Source organism: Suricata suricatta, chromosome 1 (assembly GCF_006229205.1).
Source record: "Suricata suricatta isolate VVHF042 chromosome 1, meerkat_22Aug2017_6uvM2_HiC, whole genome shotgun sequence".
NCBI lineage: Eukaryota > Metazoa > Chordata > Mammalia > Carnivora > Herpestidae > Suricata > Suricata suricatta.
Window position 1 is genome coordinate 191,292,015 of NC_043700.1, and position 16,716 is coordinate 191,308,730.

The window sequence follows — 16,716 nt, forward strand, 5'->3', positions numbered from 1 at the left end:
GGCCTGCTTCAGATGCTCTGGCCCCCTCTCTCTGCTCCTTCCCCATTTCTACTCTCTCCTTTGAAAATAAATTAATTTAAAAAATTTTTAATGGTTTTATTTATTTTTAAGAGAGACACAAAGTGTGTGTGAGCAGGGGAGGGGCAGACAGAGAGGGAGACGCAGAATCCGAAGCAGCTCCAGGCTCTGAGCTGTCAGCACACAGCCCGATGCGGGGCTCGAACACACGAACCGTGAGATCATGACCTGAGCTCAAGTCAGACACTTAACAACCAACTGAGCCCCCCAGGCGCCCCTAAAGAAACATTTTTTAAAAGGTTCTATGTTGTCATACATGAAAAGACAACACACCATAGAGTTAAGACAGGACGCAGACTTGGAGAAGACACTTGTGTGTCCTGAGTGAGTGTAACTCGTGTGTGTGTGTGTGTGTGTGTGTGTGTGTGTGTATTATGTGTGATACAATGGCATGTACATGCACATGGTAGAATATACCCCCCCCCACACACACACACAGTGAAATACAGGGACAAAACCGGCAGCAGCCGAGTCCGGAGGCGGAGCAGAATGACCAGGCGTGTGCTGAGCTCCAGCCGCATGGCCGTCGGGGGTGCAGGTGCAGCCACATCGAGGCGTCGGCTCGTCCTCACGCACGGGAGGGGTTGGCGGGGACACGGACACGGGGTCCCCGGGTGCTGCTGAGACAGAAGAGGCACCGCGCCAGAGAGAGCTACCTAGCATCTGCCCACATCTCTAGAAAACCCAGAGGGAAGCCCCCCACTGCTGGGTGGGTGCACAGAGTCCACAGCGGGCCTCACGCGGTGCCCCGGGGGGCGTCCAGGGTCTCCCCGAAGCACCCTTTGCGTCGGCAGGTGTGAGAAGGTCGGTGGATACGGGTCTTCCCTGCAGAGACGGCGTCCCCTCTCCACCCGGGCGGCTCTGGCCGGTGGTCATTACTGTGTAGGACGCAGGCCTGGAGAGTGCGGCTGTGGGGGGCTCGCCTCCTACCACGGGTGGGGAGCCCCCAGGCCTCCGTGTGAGCCCCCTGGGACACGAGACCACCGGCAGGAGAACCAAGGCGCCCTGGATGACAAGTCCCAGGCCACACGGTCACTCGGCCACCAGCCAGGCACCCGCACGCTAGAGAAACTGGCCCAGGGACTCGGAGCTCCACCAAACGGCTATTTAGACCCGCCAAGTGCTGGAATGGCTTGCTGTGTAGCCCACGCTGACAGACAGAATAAAAACCCGCCAAGCCGGACAAAGGTGCATCCTGGAAACCTCCCCCAGCCTCACCCCCACTGTGTGTGCTGACACGCTGCCTCCCCCCCCCCCCGCCAAGGACCTTGTGAACGCAGGCCTGGCCCACCAGATAGCCCCTCCTTGTATCCTTAATGTCAACTCATCTCCCAAATCCTTGCTTCGCCATATGAGGCCACATTCACAGGGTCCCAGGTTGGGGTGGGGATGTTCCTGGGGGGGGTCATCTTCCTGCCGCGCACACATGTGTCCAGGGCCATTCAACCCCCTCGATTGCCCTCTAGAGGGCAAGCTAGACCCCCACCAAACACCAGCCGGAGGCGGGCCAGGGCGGGGCGGCAGTCCCCTCCACACCAGCAGTCTGCGTCCCCCGGAGGGAGGGACAGGGGTGGCCTGAAGCCTGGGAAGGAGACCAGAGACTGGCTTCCTGGGAGAGGCCGGTCCCTGGAAGGCTGGTCCATGATCGCTGGCCCAGTGGGAGGCAGGAGCCCAGCCGGAAGCTGGAAGCCGAGGCCCAGGGCCCCCACTGTGTGTGTGGTCCCCTCTCTGCCACCCCGAGGGCTCCTTTGTTCTGGGTCTGGGGTCTGGGTTCTGAGAGTTGGGTTTCCTTTCCTTTGGGAGGGGGGGAGGGGGAAGGAGCAGAGCTGGGGTTCCCGCCCAGGGCACTGACCTTAACCGCTCATGCAGGATTCAGCATTCCTGGGAACTGCCTCTCTCAAAGGGACAGACGGGCCCACAGACGGCTGCCGGGCGTCTGGAGTGTGCGGCCCGTCCGTAGGCAAAGGCCTCAGATTCCCTTAACTCGGCCTGTCTGGCCCTTCTGACGATCCCACCAGGCACTTGGGGGACCTGGGGACCCGATGGGTGTGTCCAAGCCCACGCAGCCCAGGGGTCAGAGCTCACAGTGGTGGATGTCAACGTGTTGGGGTCTTGGCTTCCGCATCTGCAAAGTCAAGGTGACGATGTTGCTTCACGAGAGCATGTTTCTAAGGCACAAGCACTCGTAAATGGTGCTGCTACTGTGCTCTTTTGACTGGAAGAAGTCTCAGCGGGGATGTAGGTCGGAAAATCTGCCACACACCCCTGTTCCCGCCTCCGCCTGGTGGGCTCCTACTCACCCGTCAGAACCCACTGTGAAGAGCCCCTTCTGGGAAGCCTTTCCTGGTTGTTGCCACCTGTTTACCTCCCGGGCTGCCCCTGCTCAGTGCGAGCCTGCAGCGGGGCCCACCCACCGCCTGTGCTGTGACGGTGACCAGTGATGGGCTCGTGTTGAGAGAAGGTGACACCTCAAGGCGACAGTGTGGGTGTGCGTGGCTCCAGGAAGAGTGGGTAACGTCCCTGAAGATGCAGGTGCAGCCAGAAGGTACCCCCGGGGGCTGGGGTTTGGGGGGGGGGGGGCCAGCCTCCCCGGGACAGGACTGGGCGTGTCCCGCGAGGTTGGGAAGGAGCTGTGAACCCACGAAGGGACGCCAGGAATTCCTGCCCTGAGCCGTGTCCTTTGCTCTGCTCAGGTCATGTAAGCGCTCCTTCTGGGCCCATCTTCTTTCCGCCATGAGTTATCGCCGTGTGTTTTCCCAGAGAGGACGGCCGAGCGTGCATCTGTCGGGTTTCTGCCACAGAGAACTTCGCCAGCTGGTTTTGCCCACTGTGTGTTTGGCGCATGCGCGTGTTCGAACCCTGCCCTGAACGGCCCCACACACTCTGGGCGGGCAGTCGGGGCTCCGCACTTGGGGGACACAGCACCTGCAGAGGCCGCGGGACCCCATGCGCGGCTCAGAGAAGGGAACCGGGCTGGGAAGAGCAGGACTCAGACCCTTCCTGTGGCTCCCAGCAACCCCCTGCACCTGTGGCAGCGTTTCCATGGTAACCGTGGGGGTGGTGGGCAGGTGTGGGGGGGTGGCTGGCTCTCCCCGGGAGACAGCGTCCAGCGGAAGTGCCTGAGTCACGGAGCCACCCCCATCACCTGTGACTCTTTTGACGTTTGCTTACCCACTAATGGCGTGTTTCTTTCACGTTCAGGAGACCCTGGGCCTGCATCTGGGGACAAAATGAGCACCGGGACTGGGGGTCAGACCTTAAGGGCAGTGCTACTTGCCACAGGCTGGAAATGCAGCACGGGGCCCCGGGAGCCTGGCAGAGCCCGAGGACAGGGAACGGGTTGGGTGGTGTCCCCCAAATCACGTCCGCCTGGAGCGTCAGGATGTGACCTTATTGGACACAAGGTGTTTGCAGATGGAACTAGTGACGGGTGTGGAGGTGAGATCCTCCTGGGTCATGCAGAGGGGCCCCCACTCCAATGACCGGTCCACGGGGAGCATGTGGGAGACAGGGGACTACTCCCCGGGCTTGGGGGAAACCGGGACTCTGAAATGGAGGTGCACCTGCTCAGGGCTGGAACTCAGGAGTGTGTGTGTGTGTGTGTGTGTGTGTGTGTGTCTGTGTGCGTGTCTGTGTTGACTGCCCCTCGAACCTGGACACCCTCTGACTCAAGGCCCCTCTGGCCCAGCCCCACTACCCCCGTGGGCACCCAGCCCAGCGCCCTTGCAGAGTCACAGTCTCCTACAGCGGCGGGACCCGGGAGGGCACTCTGACCTGACCCCAGGCTGACGGGTCACCTGTGAGGTAGGTGACGGGGGTGGGCCCCTCCGGGGGTTCTCATCTATGAAATGATGAGAGCACCACGGAGAGGACGTGTTTCAGAGCCCACGGGAGGCAAGTGGGCTCCAAACGCACACTGGTGAGACCTTCACCCAGACCCCACCCTGTCCATGGAACTCCTGCGGGAGTCAGAGCTGGGTGGGGGCGGGGCCAGGACCATATAGGGCTGGGGTGGAGTCAGGGCGGGGGCGGGGCCGGAGCTGATGGGGGCGGGGCCAGGACAAGAAGGGGCTGGGTGGGATCAGGGTGGGGCAGGGCAGGGCCAGAGTGGGGCGGGGCCGGGCCCAGGCCGCGACTGGGCGGGGGCGGGGCCAGGACCTTATGGGGCTGGGGGTGGAGTCAGGGCGGGGCGGGGCCGGAGGGGCGGAGGCGGGACCGGAGCTGGTGGGGGCGGGCCCAGGGCCGGAAGGGGCTGTGGTGGAGTCAGGGTCAGGGTCTGGGTGCGTTCTCCCGTAGGACCACCTCCTAAAGAAGCCACAACAGGTGCCCACAGACGTTCCCGCCCAAGAACCCTGGCCACCGCGCTACCAATAAAAGCTCTGACGAGGATCCCAACTCCCACGCGGGCCAGGTGCCACGCGACTGAAAAGCGGTTGCGGAAAACGTCCAACGCAAGCGCGTGCGGTGACTGTTGTGTAAGTCAGACAAGCCGAGGGCACACCGCCGACGAGACTCCACCCCCTTCCCTCTGGTCTCCTAGCGGGACACTTGTCTGGATTTAGGGCCCTCGCGTGTCACCCAGGATGATCCCGAACCAAGAGCCTTCACTTAATCACATCTGCAAAGAAACGGTTACCGCAGAAGCTCATATGCGGTTCCGAGGAGCCTGACCTTTTTGTTCCACCTACTCCGAGGGTGACTTTGGAATAATTTATTCTTTGTATTTATTTTTGAAAGAGGGAGAGACAGAGCGTGAGAGGGGAGGGGCAAAGAGAGACGGAAACAGAATCGGAAGCAGGTTCAAGGGGGCCGTAACCCACTAACCGTGAGATCATGACCTGAGCGGAAGTCGGAGGCTTAACCGACTGAGCCACCCAGGCGTCCCAGAGTGGTTTCTGCATATTCTTTGCTACTTTCTGAATTACCCACAATGAGAACGTATGGTTATACATAATCATAATGATGATAATAATAATCGGGTTGCCTAAAAATACCAGTTCTTTGTCCCAACTTGAACGAAAGCAGGAAACAGGAGAGACAGTTGACCAGCAGGTTGACGGCGTGGGCGGGAGCCCTCAGTCTGTGAGGAGTCGCCTGGCTCTCCTCCTCCCCCTCCTTGCCCCTGAGAGCCAGGGCTGTGTCCCAGTCAGGGTGACATCATCACCCAGGCATGTCCCCTGTATGGGGGACAGGGCCGGGGGTCCTGCGTCCCCGAGATGATGGGCACAGGGACGGGGTGATGAGGCTGTTGGGGAGCGGCAGTCAGATGGCCGTGGCCGCACCGTCGGGACAGCACCACGTGGGCCCCTGGCCGGTCACTCGGGGCCTCACTGGCGAGGTCGGCGCTACCGCCTCCACCCTGCCGGTGAGGAAGTGGCATCTCAGACAGCTGGGCCGTTTGCTCAAGGCTCACAGCTGGCAGGTTGCGGGTTCCACTCGGACAGGGCCGTGTGGTGCCCAGGGCACTGTCCAGTGCACACTTGGGCAGACTGGTAAACACGTCCGTTTGTCTGTTCTGGCTGTATGCAGTGGTGCTCACTCAGTGTTCCTGGGCCCTGGCTCCTTGGGGACTCCTTGGGGTGGTGGCAATGTTCTGAGTCCAGGAGTCCCTGCCCCACAGTCCTGCCCACCAGCTTGGTGATTTGGGCCTGTTTCCTGCCCTCCTTGGGCCTCAGTTTCCATGTCTGTACAGTAGAGGCGGATGACTCTTGGCCCCGCCGACCTCTTCTCTGCAGCGACAGATGGGAAGGTGAGGTCTTCCCGGAGGCTTGTTGGTGGACCGGCCTTCCGCTTCCGGGAGCCAGAGGTCAGTCCCGAGCTCTGAGCATCCCAGACCCCTGCCGGCGACCAGCTGGAGGCTGCCAGCCCCCCTGCTCCCTCCGGAAACAATCCCAGGACCGCAAGTCTGGGAAGAGCGCTCATCCTGGCCCTGGGAATGGCCCCCGGGGACCTGGACTGTCTGCAGGACAAGACAGCGACGGGCGTGTAGACAGAGGGACGCTCACACAGGCACACGAGTGCTCATGTGCACAGACGGGCACGCACCGCACACCGGGACAAAGCAGTGTGCCCACGCCACATACTGCCCACACCGCTTACACTCGCACGATGCACACGGCGTGCGTACATGCACAGTCACGCCTATATCGCACATGCATGCACGCACACACGTGTGCACACACAGGAACCTTGCACCCAAGTAGCCCTTGACATCTCAGTATGTGTCTGTGTAGAGAAAGGCAATCATTAAAGCGGAAATTGCGGGGATCCCACCGTCAAGGTGCACGCTTCGGAGAATGTCCTTGCAGACCCGGGTAGGTCTGGACCTACCCAACTTTTCTGGTAGCTGGACCAGCAGACCTTTCTGCCTTTTATAAAAATGGCATCACACAGCCTCCCGGTGTGTCACCTTTCACCCCGGGAGACACCCTCTCACGTGGACTGTGGAGGCGGCCTCCCGCTTCGTGCCTGTGGGACCCCTGAGCAATGGCCGTGCGCCGTCCGAGGCCAGCCCAGCGCTCAGCGCCCTGAAAGCGCCCAGGGAAACACGCACAGCTCAGCGCTGTGTGAGGCCTTATTCCTCAGGAGCACTGGGAGACGCGGACCTCCGTGGTGAGCAGCCTCTCTTGCAGCGGAATCCGTCCCTGTCTGTCTGTCTGTCTGTCCGGCTCTCCCCGCCCCCATCTGAGAGGCACATGGCCCGGGAGCACCGCCCAGAGTGAGCCGGGGCCAGGGCTGGCGGGCAGAGACCTTGCCCTGAAGCCTCACCGGGCTTGGGACAGGAGGCCGCATGGCTGCTTGTCACCAGCTGGGAAGGGCGGCTGCAGGGGAACAGCCCCAGGGGGCCACACTCCTGCAAACCTGGTCTTCTAACACCCTCCTTCCGGCGGGTTCCGGGGCTGCGGGTGAATGCAGAATGCGGCTCTGGGCCCCTGGCAACAGAGGAGGATGTCCCTAGAGGACAGAGGAGGATGGAGGAGGACGAAGGAGGATGGAGGAGGGCAGGGGAGGACGGAGGAGGACACGAGAGGACAGGGGAGGACGGAGGAGGATGGGATGGAGGAGGACGGGGGAGGACGGGGGAGGACAGGGGATGGGGGAGGACGGGGGAGGAGGGAGGACGGGAGGATGGAGGACGGAGGAGGAGGAGGACAGGGGAGGACGGGGGAGGACGGGGGAGGACGGGGGAGGACGGAGGACGGGGAGGACAGAGGATGGGGGAGGACGGAGGAGGACACAGACGGATGCCGTGGGACCCCGACCTCACACCACACACAGAATGACTCAGAAGGGACACAGTTCCAAAGAAAAGCGCTAAAGTTGTAACGCTTTTTGAGAAAAACACAGGAGTCTTCATGACCCTGGGTTGGCTAGGCCTCCTCAGATATGACACCAAAAACACAAGCAGACAAACACATAAACAGACAAATTGGACTTTATCAACTTCAGACTTTTGTGTTTCAAAGGACAACAGTTAAAAGACAATCCACAGAATGAGGGGAAACCACTCTCAGATCATATATTTGATAAGGGCTTTTATCCAGAACACACAGGTAACTCCTGCAACTCAAGCATTATAAAGACAACCCAAAGGCTCTGAAGAGACATTTCTCCAAGGAAGACATACGGATGCCCGCAAAGCACATGAGCATCATGGGTCAGCAGGGAGATGCAAATCGAGAACCCAAGGAGATGGCACTCATAAATATCAGGATGACCTTTAACATTTTTAAAATGTTTTTTCTTTATTTTTGAGAGACAGAGACAGTGTGAGCAGGGGAGGGTCAGAGAGAGAGGGAGACACAGAATCTGAAGCAGCTCCAGGCTCCGAGCTGTCAGCACAGAGCCCGACGCAGGGCTCGAACCCACGAACCGCGAGATCATGACCTGAGCTGAAGCCGGACGCTTAACCGACTGAGCCACTCAGGCACCCCAACACATTTTTAAAAGACAGAAAGTAACGAGGACTGGCAAGGATGCAGAGAGCAGGAGCCTCGTGTGCTGCTGGGGGCGTGAGTCCCTGTGGTCACCTCGGAAGGCGGTCTGGCGGCTCCTCCAAGGGCTGGACCGCAAGACCAACACTTCCGCTCCCAGGAGTGCACCGAGGAGAGTCAGGACCGCATGTCCACACACAGCTTGTACAAACATGTATCCGTTTTCGTTGTAACGGAACCATGGACACAGCCCCCACGATCCCTGATGATGACGGGATGAGCAAAGCGTGGGTGTCGGGGCGGCGGGCCGTTGGGCAGCCGTGAAGAGGAAGAAAGCCCTGGCACATGCCACATCCTGCAGGACTCCGTGTGCGTGAAAAGTCCGCAACCGGCAGACCTTCAGGATGGAAGGCACGTTTCTGGTTGCTGGGGGTGGTGCCAGCGGCAGGAAAGGGGGAGAGGACAGGTAAGCGGGGCAGGATTTGTTTGGGGGCGGTACACACGGCCTAACAGTTTCTGGGATGGCTGCACGTGTGTGTGGACACACTAAAAAGCACTGAGTCACACACTTCATGGGGTGATTGGATGGTGTGGGAATCTTATCTCCCAGAAGCTGTCATAGTTTTCAAAACTGAATGGGTGACAGCTGTTGAAAATTGAGGTTTGGGAAGGGGGTAGTTTCTGGAGATGCCAGCACTGGGGTGTGCAGTCGGAACCCCGGGGGACGGAGCAGAAAGTCCCTGGGGGGGGCATCCTGGGAACAAGGGACCGGATGTGCCCGCCAGGACTTGGGGGGCAGGATGGGTCAGGGGGGACAGATAGGTGGAGGGCAGATTCCATCGTCCAGGAGGGTGGGAGGCAGGGGGTGCATCCGCCCTCCAGGAGGGGGGCACTCGGGCTGAGCAGCGGGGGTCCTGGCCCTCTGCCATCTGGTCGGCTGGTCCGCTGGCAGAGGCCAAGTGTGCCCGGGTGAAGGCGGAGAGACGTGGCTCTCACACTCACATGGCAGGCAGGGGTCGGGGTAGTGGCCCTCCGTTAGACCCTGTGCTCTCTGAAAGCTCCAGGCGCCGGTCATGCCTCCCACAGGCCTCCTGCCTGCGGCCAGATGCTCCCCAGTTCCAGATGCCCAGTGAGGCCAGGCTCTGGGCCAAAGCCAGGGACGGGCTGCCTGGAGAGAGGGACCCACACAGGGTCTGGGTGACAAAGCAGAGGTCAAGCCCCAGACGCCACTCCACTGGCCTTAGCCTCAGGCCCTCACGTGTAAAGCGGGGGCCTAGTGTGGGCATAAAGGAGTCAGTGCCCAGCACATCGTGGACGCTCTGTAAACAGTAGGTGCATAACCCCCACCCCTGGGCTGAGTGCTCCTCATGACTCTGTATTTACTGTCGGGGTCGGGCTGGGCACAGCCTCGGTTCAACAATCTAAGCGGCAGGTAACCGCAGGACACCCATCCTGGCGGATTACTGACTTCATCCGCTGAAAACAGGGCAGCTTCAGGCACGGGATGACCCAGGACCCAGGACCCAGGATCCAGGCTCTGCTTGTTTTCTATCCTTCTCTCAGTTCCACTCCTCATGTGGCTTCATGCCAAGGCAGACGTCCCCCTCCACATCATCACATGGTTACAGAATCCTGATTCTCACACTTGAAGCAAGACAAAGTCTGGGCGGGAGGGGAAAACTCCTCCAGCCAGAAACTCCGGTAACCAGCTCCTTAAGTGGAATTGACTCTCATTGGTTAGGGGACCCACGCCCGAACCAATTACCATAGAAAGGAGGCGGGACATGCCAATAGGCTGCGCCAATCAGGGCTTACCCTTGACAGGAGCTGGGAACTGGAACTTGGCGCCTGTGGTGGTGGCCGTTCTGGAAGGCAGCGTGACCTGCGTCCGAGCCTGAAACGGCTGCAGGGTGGGCGCCGGGTCCAGGCTCAGAGGCCCGGCAGCTGTGGGGAGCCCGGCCTGGCAGGGCAGCACGGGGTGTGGGGCGCTGCCGACACGGGAGAGGGAGGAACAAGGCAGGCCGGCCGCCCCGCTGGGGGTGTGGGAGAGGCTCCCGTCCCAGAAGGTGTGCAAGCCCCTGGGATGACACTTGCAGTGGGAGGGGAGTATATCTGGCCCACCCCGACTGGCCCGGAGCATCTCACCCTCGTGACTGTGTGGCCCCAGCCTCCAACTGGGCACCTTTGATGTTCCCAGCCCACACGGCCGCCCGAACCAGGCCGCTGCACGACCTTGGCCGAGTCACGTGACCTCTCTGAGCCTCAGTGCTCTTCCCCGTGGCGTGGGAATGGTAGCGATCCTCCACAGGGACACGTGGGGACTCAAACTACAGGGATCGTAGTCGTTTCCCGGAAGTGACGTGGCGCTGGGAAAGGGCATCCAGACCTGCCCCTAGCTCCTGACCAGCCTGCCCACGCCTAGCCCCCCGGAAGACCAGAGCGACCCTCTCGGGCATCGCCCGGACCCAGGTCCTCCGGGGCTGGAGGGGGCCCCGGGGCCTGCAGGACGGCGGGCGGCTCCTCGGAGGAGGGCGGTGGAGGCCGGCAGCCGGGTCGGGGGGAGCTGTCGGTCCGGGGAGCAGCCGCGCAGGACGGAGCAGACAGGAGTACCCTCCCAGGAGAGGGGTCACGTCCAACCCTTCCCCGGGGGGAGGGGGGATGGGGCAGGGCGGGGTGATTTCCCAGAAGAGCCTGGGCTGCTCACAGTCCAAGCTGAGCGTTGTTTTCTTAAAAGACAAGCCCAAGCCCTGGGGCCAGCGGCCCTGATTTCTTCCCTTCCAACAGCCAGCCCCTGCCCTGCCCATCTTGCCTCCACATCCCTGCCCGAGCCTGGGCATCAGCTGGTGCCCAGCCACCTGTGAGAGGGAGGTAGGAGTCCCGCTGCCTGGGCCTGAGTCCTGATTCTGTGGCTGGCTTGCTGTGTGGCCTTGGGCATGTCACTGGACCTCTCTGTGCCCGGCTTTCTCAAGGTGTGAAGTGAGCATGTAGTAACTCCAGCTGCTTCAGAGCACGTGCTGAGGGTTCGTGGTGCTGCGGTGGAGGCTCGGTCAATGTGACTTTATGTCGATTAGCCAGGTTGTCTTGGCAACCCGCTTGCGCTTCCCCGGCCTCGGTCTTTCTTCTATAAAATGGGTATGAAGAGAAGTGTCGGACTTTGGGGTCGGACCCAACCATTCCCTAATCCTCAGTCCTTCATCCAATGGCTCAGATGCCTTGGGAAAGCCACTTAAACACTCTTAGCTCAGTTTTCTGCATCCATGAAATGGGTATAATTGGCACCCTTCCCAGAATTTAAGGAAACACCCTGAGGAGGGCAGAGCTGGGTGAACAAGGCAGAGCCTGGGGGCAGCTCCACTCGGCTGGCCGCAGCAGGGTCTCTCCCTGCCCCCAGCCCCCTCCACCTTTACCCTACCATCTCCCCTCTCTCCCCTCCCGGCCTCCCCTGACGGCTCCCTCTGCCCTACGCTCACCCAGCCCTCACCCCCGTGTTTCTTTTCTGTGTTGTGCCACAAATCCCCACAAACCTGGGGACTTAAGACCACACACCTTTGTTGCCTCACTGTCTCCGTGGGTCAAGAGGCTGGTGTGCTGGGCCCAGTTTTTGCTCAGAGTCTTGCAGGGTGTAGGCTGGCGACACCCCTGACTGGAGGCTCAGCAAGGGAAGCATCCTCCGGGTGTTGGCGGATTCACTTCCCCGTGGTTGCCAGACTGTGGTTCCCATTTTCTTGCTGGCAGTCGGCTGGGCCTGCTGGGCCCCTAGAGATGCCCCAGGTCCTGGCCCCGTGGCCCCTTCACGGGCCCCTCGCACTTGCAAGCTCTGTGCACTTTAAACCTCTGACTTTAGGAAGGACCCACTCCCTTTTCAAGGCTTTCCTGATTAGGTCAGGCCCGCCCACACTCCAGGGGAAGGGAATTATGCAGGGTGTGCATACCAGGGGTCAGGAAGCTTGGGGGGCATCTTAGCTCCCCGTCCGCCTCCTCCTTTGGCCCTTAGGAGCCCCAGGAAGAAGCTTCCCTCTTCTCATCCTCCAGTAGGTAAGAAACTGGGGCCCCAGGTCACAGAGCGAAGATGAGAGAAGAAACAATGGGCGCCCGGCCGCCAATGTTTGCAGCTGCCCTTTATCAATGAAGGAACCGATGTCTTCTCTACAGCCATCTGGGTCTAGCAGGGCCCAAAGGTGGGCGTTACAGGAGCAGAATTTAACTCAAAAGAAAAACATTCTAGTAACCGAAGGAGCTGCTCTGATGGGGGGTGAGCTCCCCGCCTCCAGAGGTGCTGGAGCAGAGCTGGCGGCCCTGTCAGGGGCCTGGGAAGGGGATGCCCATGCCCCCAGCGCCAGCCACCTTCCATCAGCTCGGTCTGCGGACATGCCTTCCTGCCAGCTGGGACCATCGATTGTCCTCTGGAAAATGCCGAGCCCGCAGGTGATCGGACACGGACCCCACGCTGCTCCCGACTCCTGGCCCGGCTGGTGGCCTACGTGCAGCCAGTGCCACAAGAGCCCAGTCCACACGGGCCGGACGGCATTGGGAGTTCCTGGATCGGGCCACGCCTGACACCGCCCACCGCGGGCCAGTCAGGAAGGTCAATTCCCTTTGAGCGGGGCTTTCTGTCACTTACCCTGCAGGACCGGGAGCTGAGGCCCTACCTGAATCCTGCAGGAGCCCTGCACCCGCCTTCTGGGCACCCTCTTCCAGCAGCCCTGCCCTCACGGTCAGAGCCCCTCTCAGAGACCGCCCCTCCCCCTCCATTCCCCTAAGTCCTGCCAGGTCCCCAGGGCTCCTTCCCCCGGAAGAGGGCTCCCTCTCAGGGGGGGCTCCCTTCCTCTAAGTGCGATGGATGCCTAGGGGAGGGGGCTGCTGACAGGTGGTCCCAAGTTGCTGCGCCCCTGACTCAGCCTGAGTCAGCCACTGATGTGGGCCGATGAGTCTTATCCAGGCCGAGGTGTGGCCTGGGATGGTCTTTGAGGTCCCCAAGTGACATAAGCTATGACCTCACCCGATATGAAGCCCAGGCCCGGACAAGGGTCAGGTGACAGGGCAGGGCCTGCCTGTCCCAGAGTTTGGACAGCCCAGCCTGAGGACCGGGGCCCGGCACTGCTGTCCCGCTCTATGCAGACATGGAGGTGCGGCCCGGGGGCCCCGGGGGGAGGCGGACCCGGTTCCGGATGTGCTCAGTCCCATTCCGATCGGTGTAGGTAGTGACGTTGTTCGAGGCCCGGTGCTCGGCTCTGGGGCGATGGGACCCCCGCCCTCTCCGCACAGGGTTGCCGTCTGGAGCCGGGCCAGGCATGACCCCGAGGGTGGTCGTGTCGTAGCTGCAACCCAGAAGTGAGGTCACCATTTACAGGGAGAACCCTGGTCCGCAGGCGTGTACCCCCCGTTGCCCCCCCGTTGCCCAGAAGGCACTTGTCATGAGCTCACAGATAAGGCAGGTGCAGGGCTAGGATGACGGGGGGCCTGCTGTGACGTCGCCCCCCACTCTGCCCCAGCGCTGACATGGGGACAATGCCTCCGTCCCTAAGCTACGCAGGGTCTGCGGCCCTCACTACACGGTTCCCATGGCCTTCCCCGCAGATCCTCTCCCCTCTTCTAGGACCTTCTTGCCCTGCTGTCTTGTGTGCCCCAAGCTGCGTGGGCTGACCCCAGTCCGTCCCTGGAAGGAAGGTTCGTGGAGCTGCTGGGCCCATGGCCGTGTGTTACTGGGGTCGCCTGGCGAGGGGCAGGCATGCTCACAAGTGGGCTTGCACCAACCTTGGGATCTCACCCCTGCTCCTGAGTTACCTTCCACAACTTTCTGCCAAGCTCGGGCCCCACCCTGGAAGCTGTTGATTTCTGGAGACCTGGGACCCCGGGATAATGCAAATCACGCCTGCTGACTAACGGAGCATCTCTCCAGACTCCTGAGCTGTCTCGCCCCTGGTCCCCATGGAGGCACATTGTAGGGCGAGCCACACAGGCCCCGCTGAGGAGGGAGCTGCCAGGACATGGCAGCGTCTTCTTTCCGAGGCTCCTCCGGGGACCCGTCTCCCCTCCTGACGGTGAGAAAAAAATAGGCTGCTTGGAAGCAATGGGCTTGTTCCATCATATGGACATCCTGGTTCCCTTTTTGCCCTGGCTACAAGGAAGCTCAGAGACAAATTTATGAGCATGCACTAAAAATATCATCTTGCGATAACAGTTTGTATATTACCCTCATTTATGCCTCCCCATTATTTTCCTACCCCCCCTTTTTATTTGCTTTGCTGTTTCTTTTTCTTTTTTATCTTGTTCATGAAAAGCTTTAAACATGGGGGCGGAGAGGGGAGTCAATACACATGAGTGAATGATAAATTCATGCCAGCAAAATAGTCTCCAGCACTTGTGGGAGGTGTTGGAGAGTGGATGACAGTTGCGGACCAGAGAGGGTGTGGCAGGGTGCCCGGGGACACCAGCAGAGCCCAGTTGGGATGCCTGGACTCCGGCCTCCTGTTCCCTGCAGGACCTCACAGTGGAGCCTCCGCTTTCCCTAAAGCACCTGCTGTCGGGGAATGTGCACCCAGGGGAGGGCAGGGCTCCGGGGGAGACTCAGGTCCCAGGAAGGGGGCCCATAGCCCCCCGGGAGAAGCTCCTGGGGTGTCCGGTTTGCTGGGCGGGAGGCAGGAAGGAGCGTGAGCAGCAGGGGGCGCTGCTCCCACTGGCTCCGGGGCCTCGGGCCTGGACGTCTGGAAACAGATGCCCGTGGAAGCAGAAAAGAGAGAGCACGGGGCCTGAGCCCAGCCTGTGCTCGCTGCGGGCCGGCCTGCCGTAGCGGGGCACACAAGGCGACACCCCAGCCTCCCAGTGGAGGAGGGAAGCTTGTGTGTTTCCTGTCACTCTGGGCCTCAGTTTCCCCACCTGTGCTAGGAATAAACACCCCCTTTGCAAGGCGGTTGGGAAGGTCTGTCAAGCACCGGGCAGTGTGGTCCAGACGGAAGAGCGTGGACTGGCAGAAGGACCCAGACTGGAGCCCCCAGCCCGCCACACGCTGTGACCTGCCGCTTCCTCCGCACTGAGAACCTCTGGTTGAACAATGGCAGCAGAGCCCCTGGGCCCAGGAGCAGCCGGACAGCTCCCATCCGCAGCAGCGGCCAACCCTGGGGGCCTCAGTTTCCCCTCTGCAGACAAAAAGGTTAGAAGAAACGAGGTCTCGCCCTTCCTGAGGTCTCTGCTCTTCTGGGCGCTGTAGAATCCACACGGGCGTCCAAGGAGGGTCGGCTCGGGCTCACGATGCCCATCATGTGGGCCGGTCCCTCCGCCCGAGGCCTGAGCCCTCCCTGCAGGAGATGCAAACCAGGAGCCCAGTTCCAGAGCCCACAGCCCCTGGTGTTTAGGGTCATTCCGGGAGAGGGGCTGAAAGTCTCCACGTCTTCAAAGCGAAAGGCGTTTCCAGGTTTTTGAGGCAGAAATACATGTCCTATTGCCCTTTGTCCAGGGGTCTTTTAATTTTTTTTAACGTTTATTTTTGAAAGACAGAGAGAGACAGATCATGAGCAGGGGAGGGGCGGAGAGAGAGGGAGACACAGAATCTGAAACAGGCTCCAGGCTCTGAGCTGTCAGCACAGAGCCGGATGTGGGGCTCAAACTCATGAACTGTGAGATCGTGACCTGAGCCGAAGCCGGACGCTCAACCGACGGAGCCCCCCAGGCGCCCCCAGGGGTCTTTTAGAAGAGGAAGCCCCAGAATCCCTTCACCCCCCGCTGCCCTGTGGTCCTAGCCCCCTGCTCATCGCCACTGCCTCTCCGGACCCCGTGGGTGCTCAGGCCTGGGGTGCCCCCTGCTCCTGCCCCATGTCCGTCCCAGCCAGAGTCACTTCCTCCAACCACCCTCCCGATCCGCGACAGGACCCAGTCCTTCTGGGACCCCAGAGCCCTCAGGAAGGGGACCCACCTCCACCCCTTGCTCCCTCTCCCTCCTCTGGGCCAGCGGTTCCTAACCTGGGGGTCCGTAACCTTGGATGAGAACGAGCTTCTCTCTTGTCACCAGCACCTCCCGCCAGGACTGCGGCATTTCCTTCCGTGGTGAACTAGGCTCGAGCCACAGGGCCACCGTGGCCGTCACCAAGAGAAGGCACAGGCATTTCTGTGCCACTCCGTGGCTGCCTAAGGCACCCCCAAGTGTCCCTTCTGCTCCATGCCTCGTGGAAATCTCGGCCAGTAACCCGCTGCTGGCCAGAGGCTGTTACTTAGCACGTCCACAAAGAAGTCACAGGCTCACTGGCTGCTTCATCTACTTTAATCCCTGCGTTTCGGTGCCATCATTCCCGGGGTGACCCACGCGGTCTGTTTTATGCATCCATAGAAAGCATCCTCAGAGAGGCAGGCTCCCCGACTTCACCACAAGTCTGAGGGGGGGCTCACAGCACAAACAGGGTTTGCACACAGGTGGTTTTCCTGCCCAGAGAGTCACTGTTCTGCTGTGCCTTGTTCCCCAGCCTCTGGCCCATGGTGATCAGCTGGTTTGTGGTCTTCCCGGGAGAGTCCTGTACCCCGAGCCCTCCGCGGGGTTCTCCCAGCAATCCTGCGAGCTAGCAGAGTGCTCTTCCTTTGGGGGGGGGGGGGGGGACGGCCTGAGGCACAGAGCCGCAGACACAGCCGGCCAGGGTCATAGAGCACCGGGGCCTGGAGCCCCGACAAAACTGTGTCAGGCACCTCAGTGAGAGGGCGCACCGCCAAGCTCTGAGGA

At 61.1% G+C, this 16,716-nt stretch overlaps 1 protein-coding gene across 1 annotated transcript in view; it reads left to right on the forward strand.

The window, feature by feature from the left end:
* The first annotated feature begins 13,999 nt into the window (after nucleotides 1–13,999).
* HTRA3 (HtrA serine peptidase 3) overlaps nucleotides 14,000–16,716 on the forward strand; it is a 38,885-nt gene continuing 36,168 nt past the window's right edge. Inside the window, exon 1 of the mRNA XM_029952555.1 lies at nucleotides 14,000–14,053. Within this exon, the coding sequence (XP_029808415.1) occupies nucleotides 14,000–14,053 (54 nt within the window). The remainder of the gene's footprint in view (nucleotides 14,054–16,716) is intronic.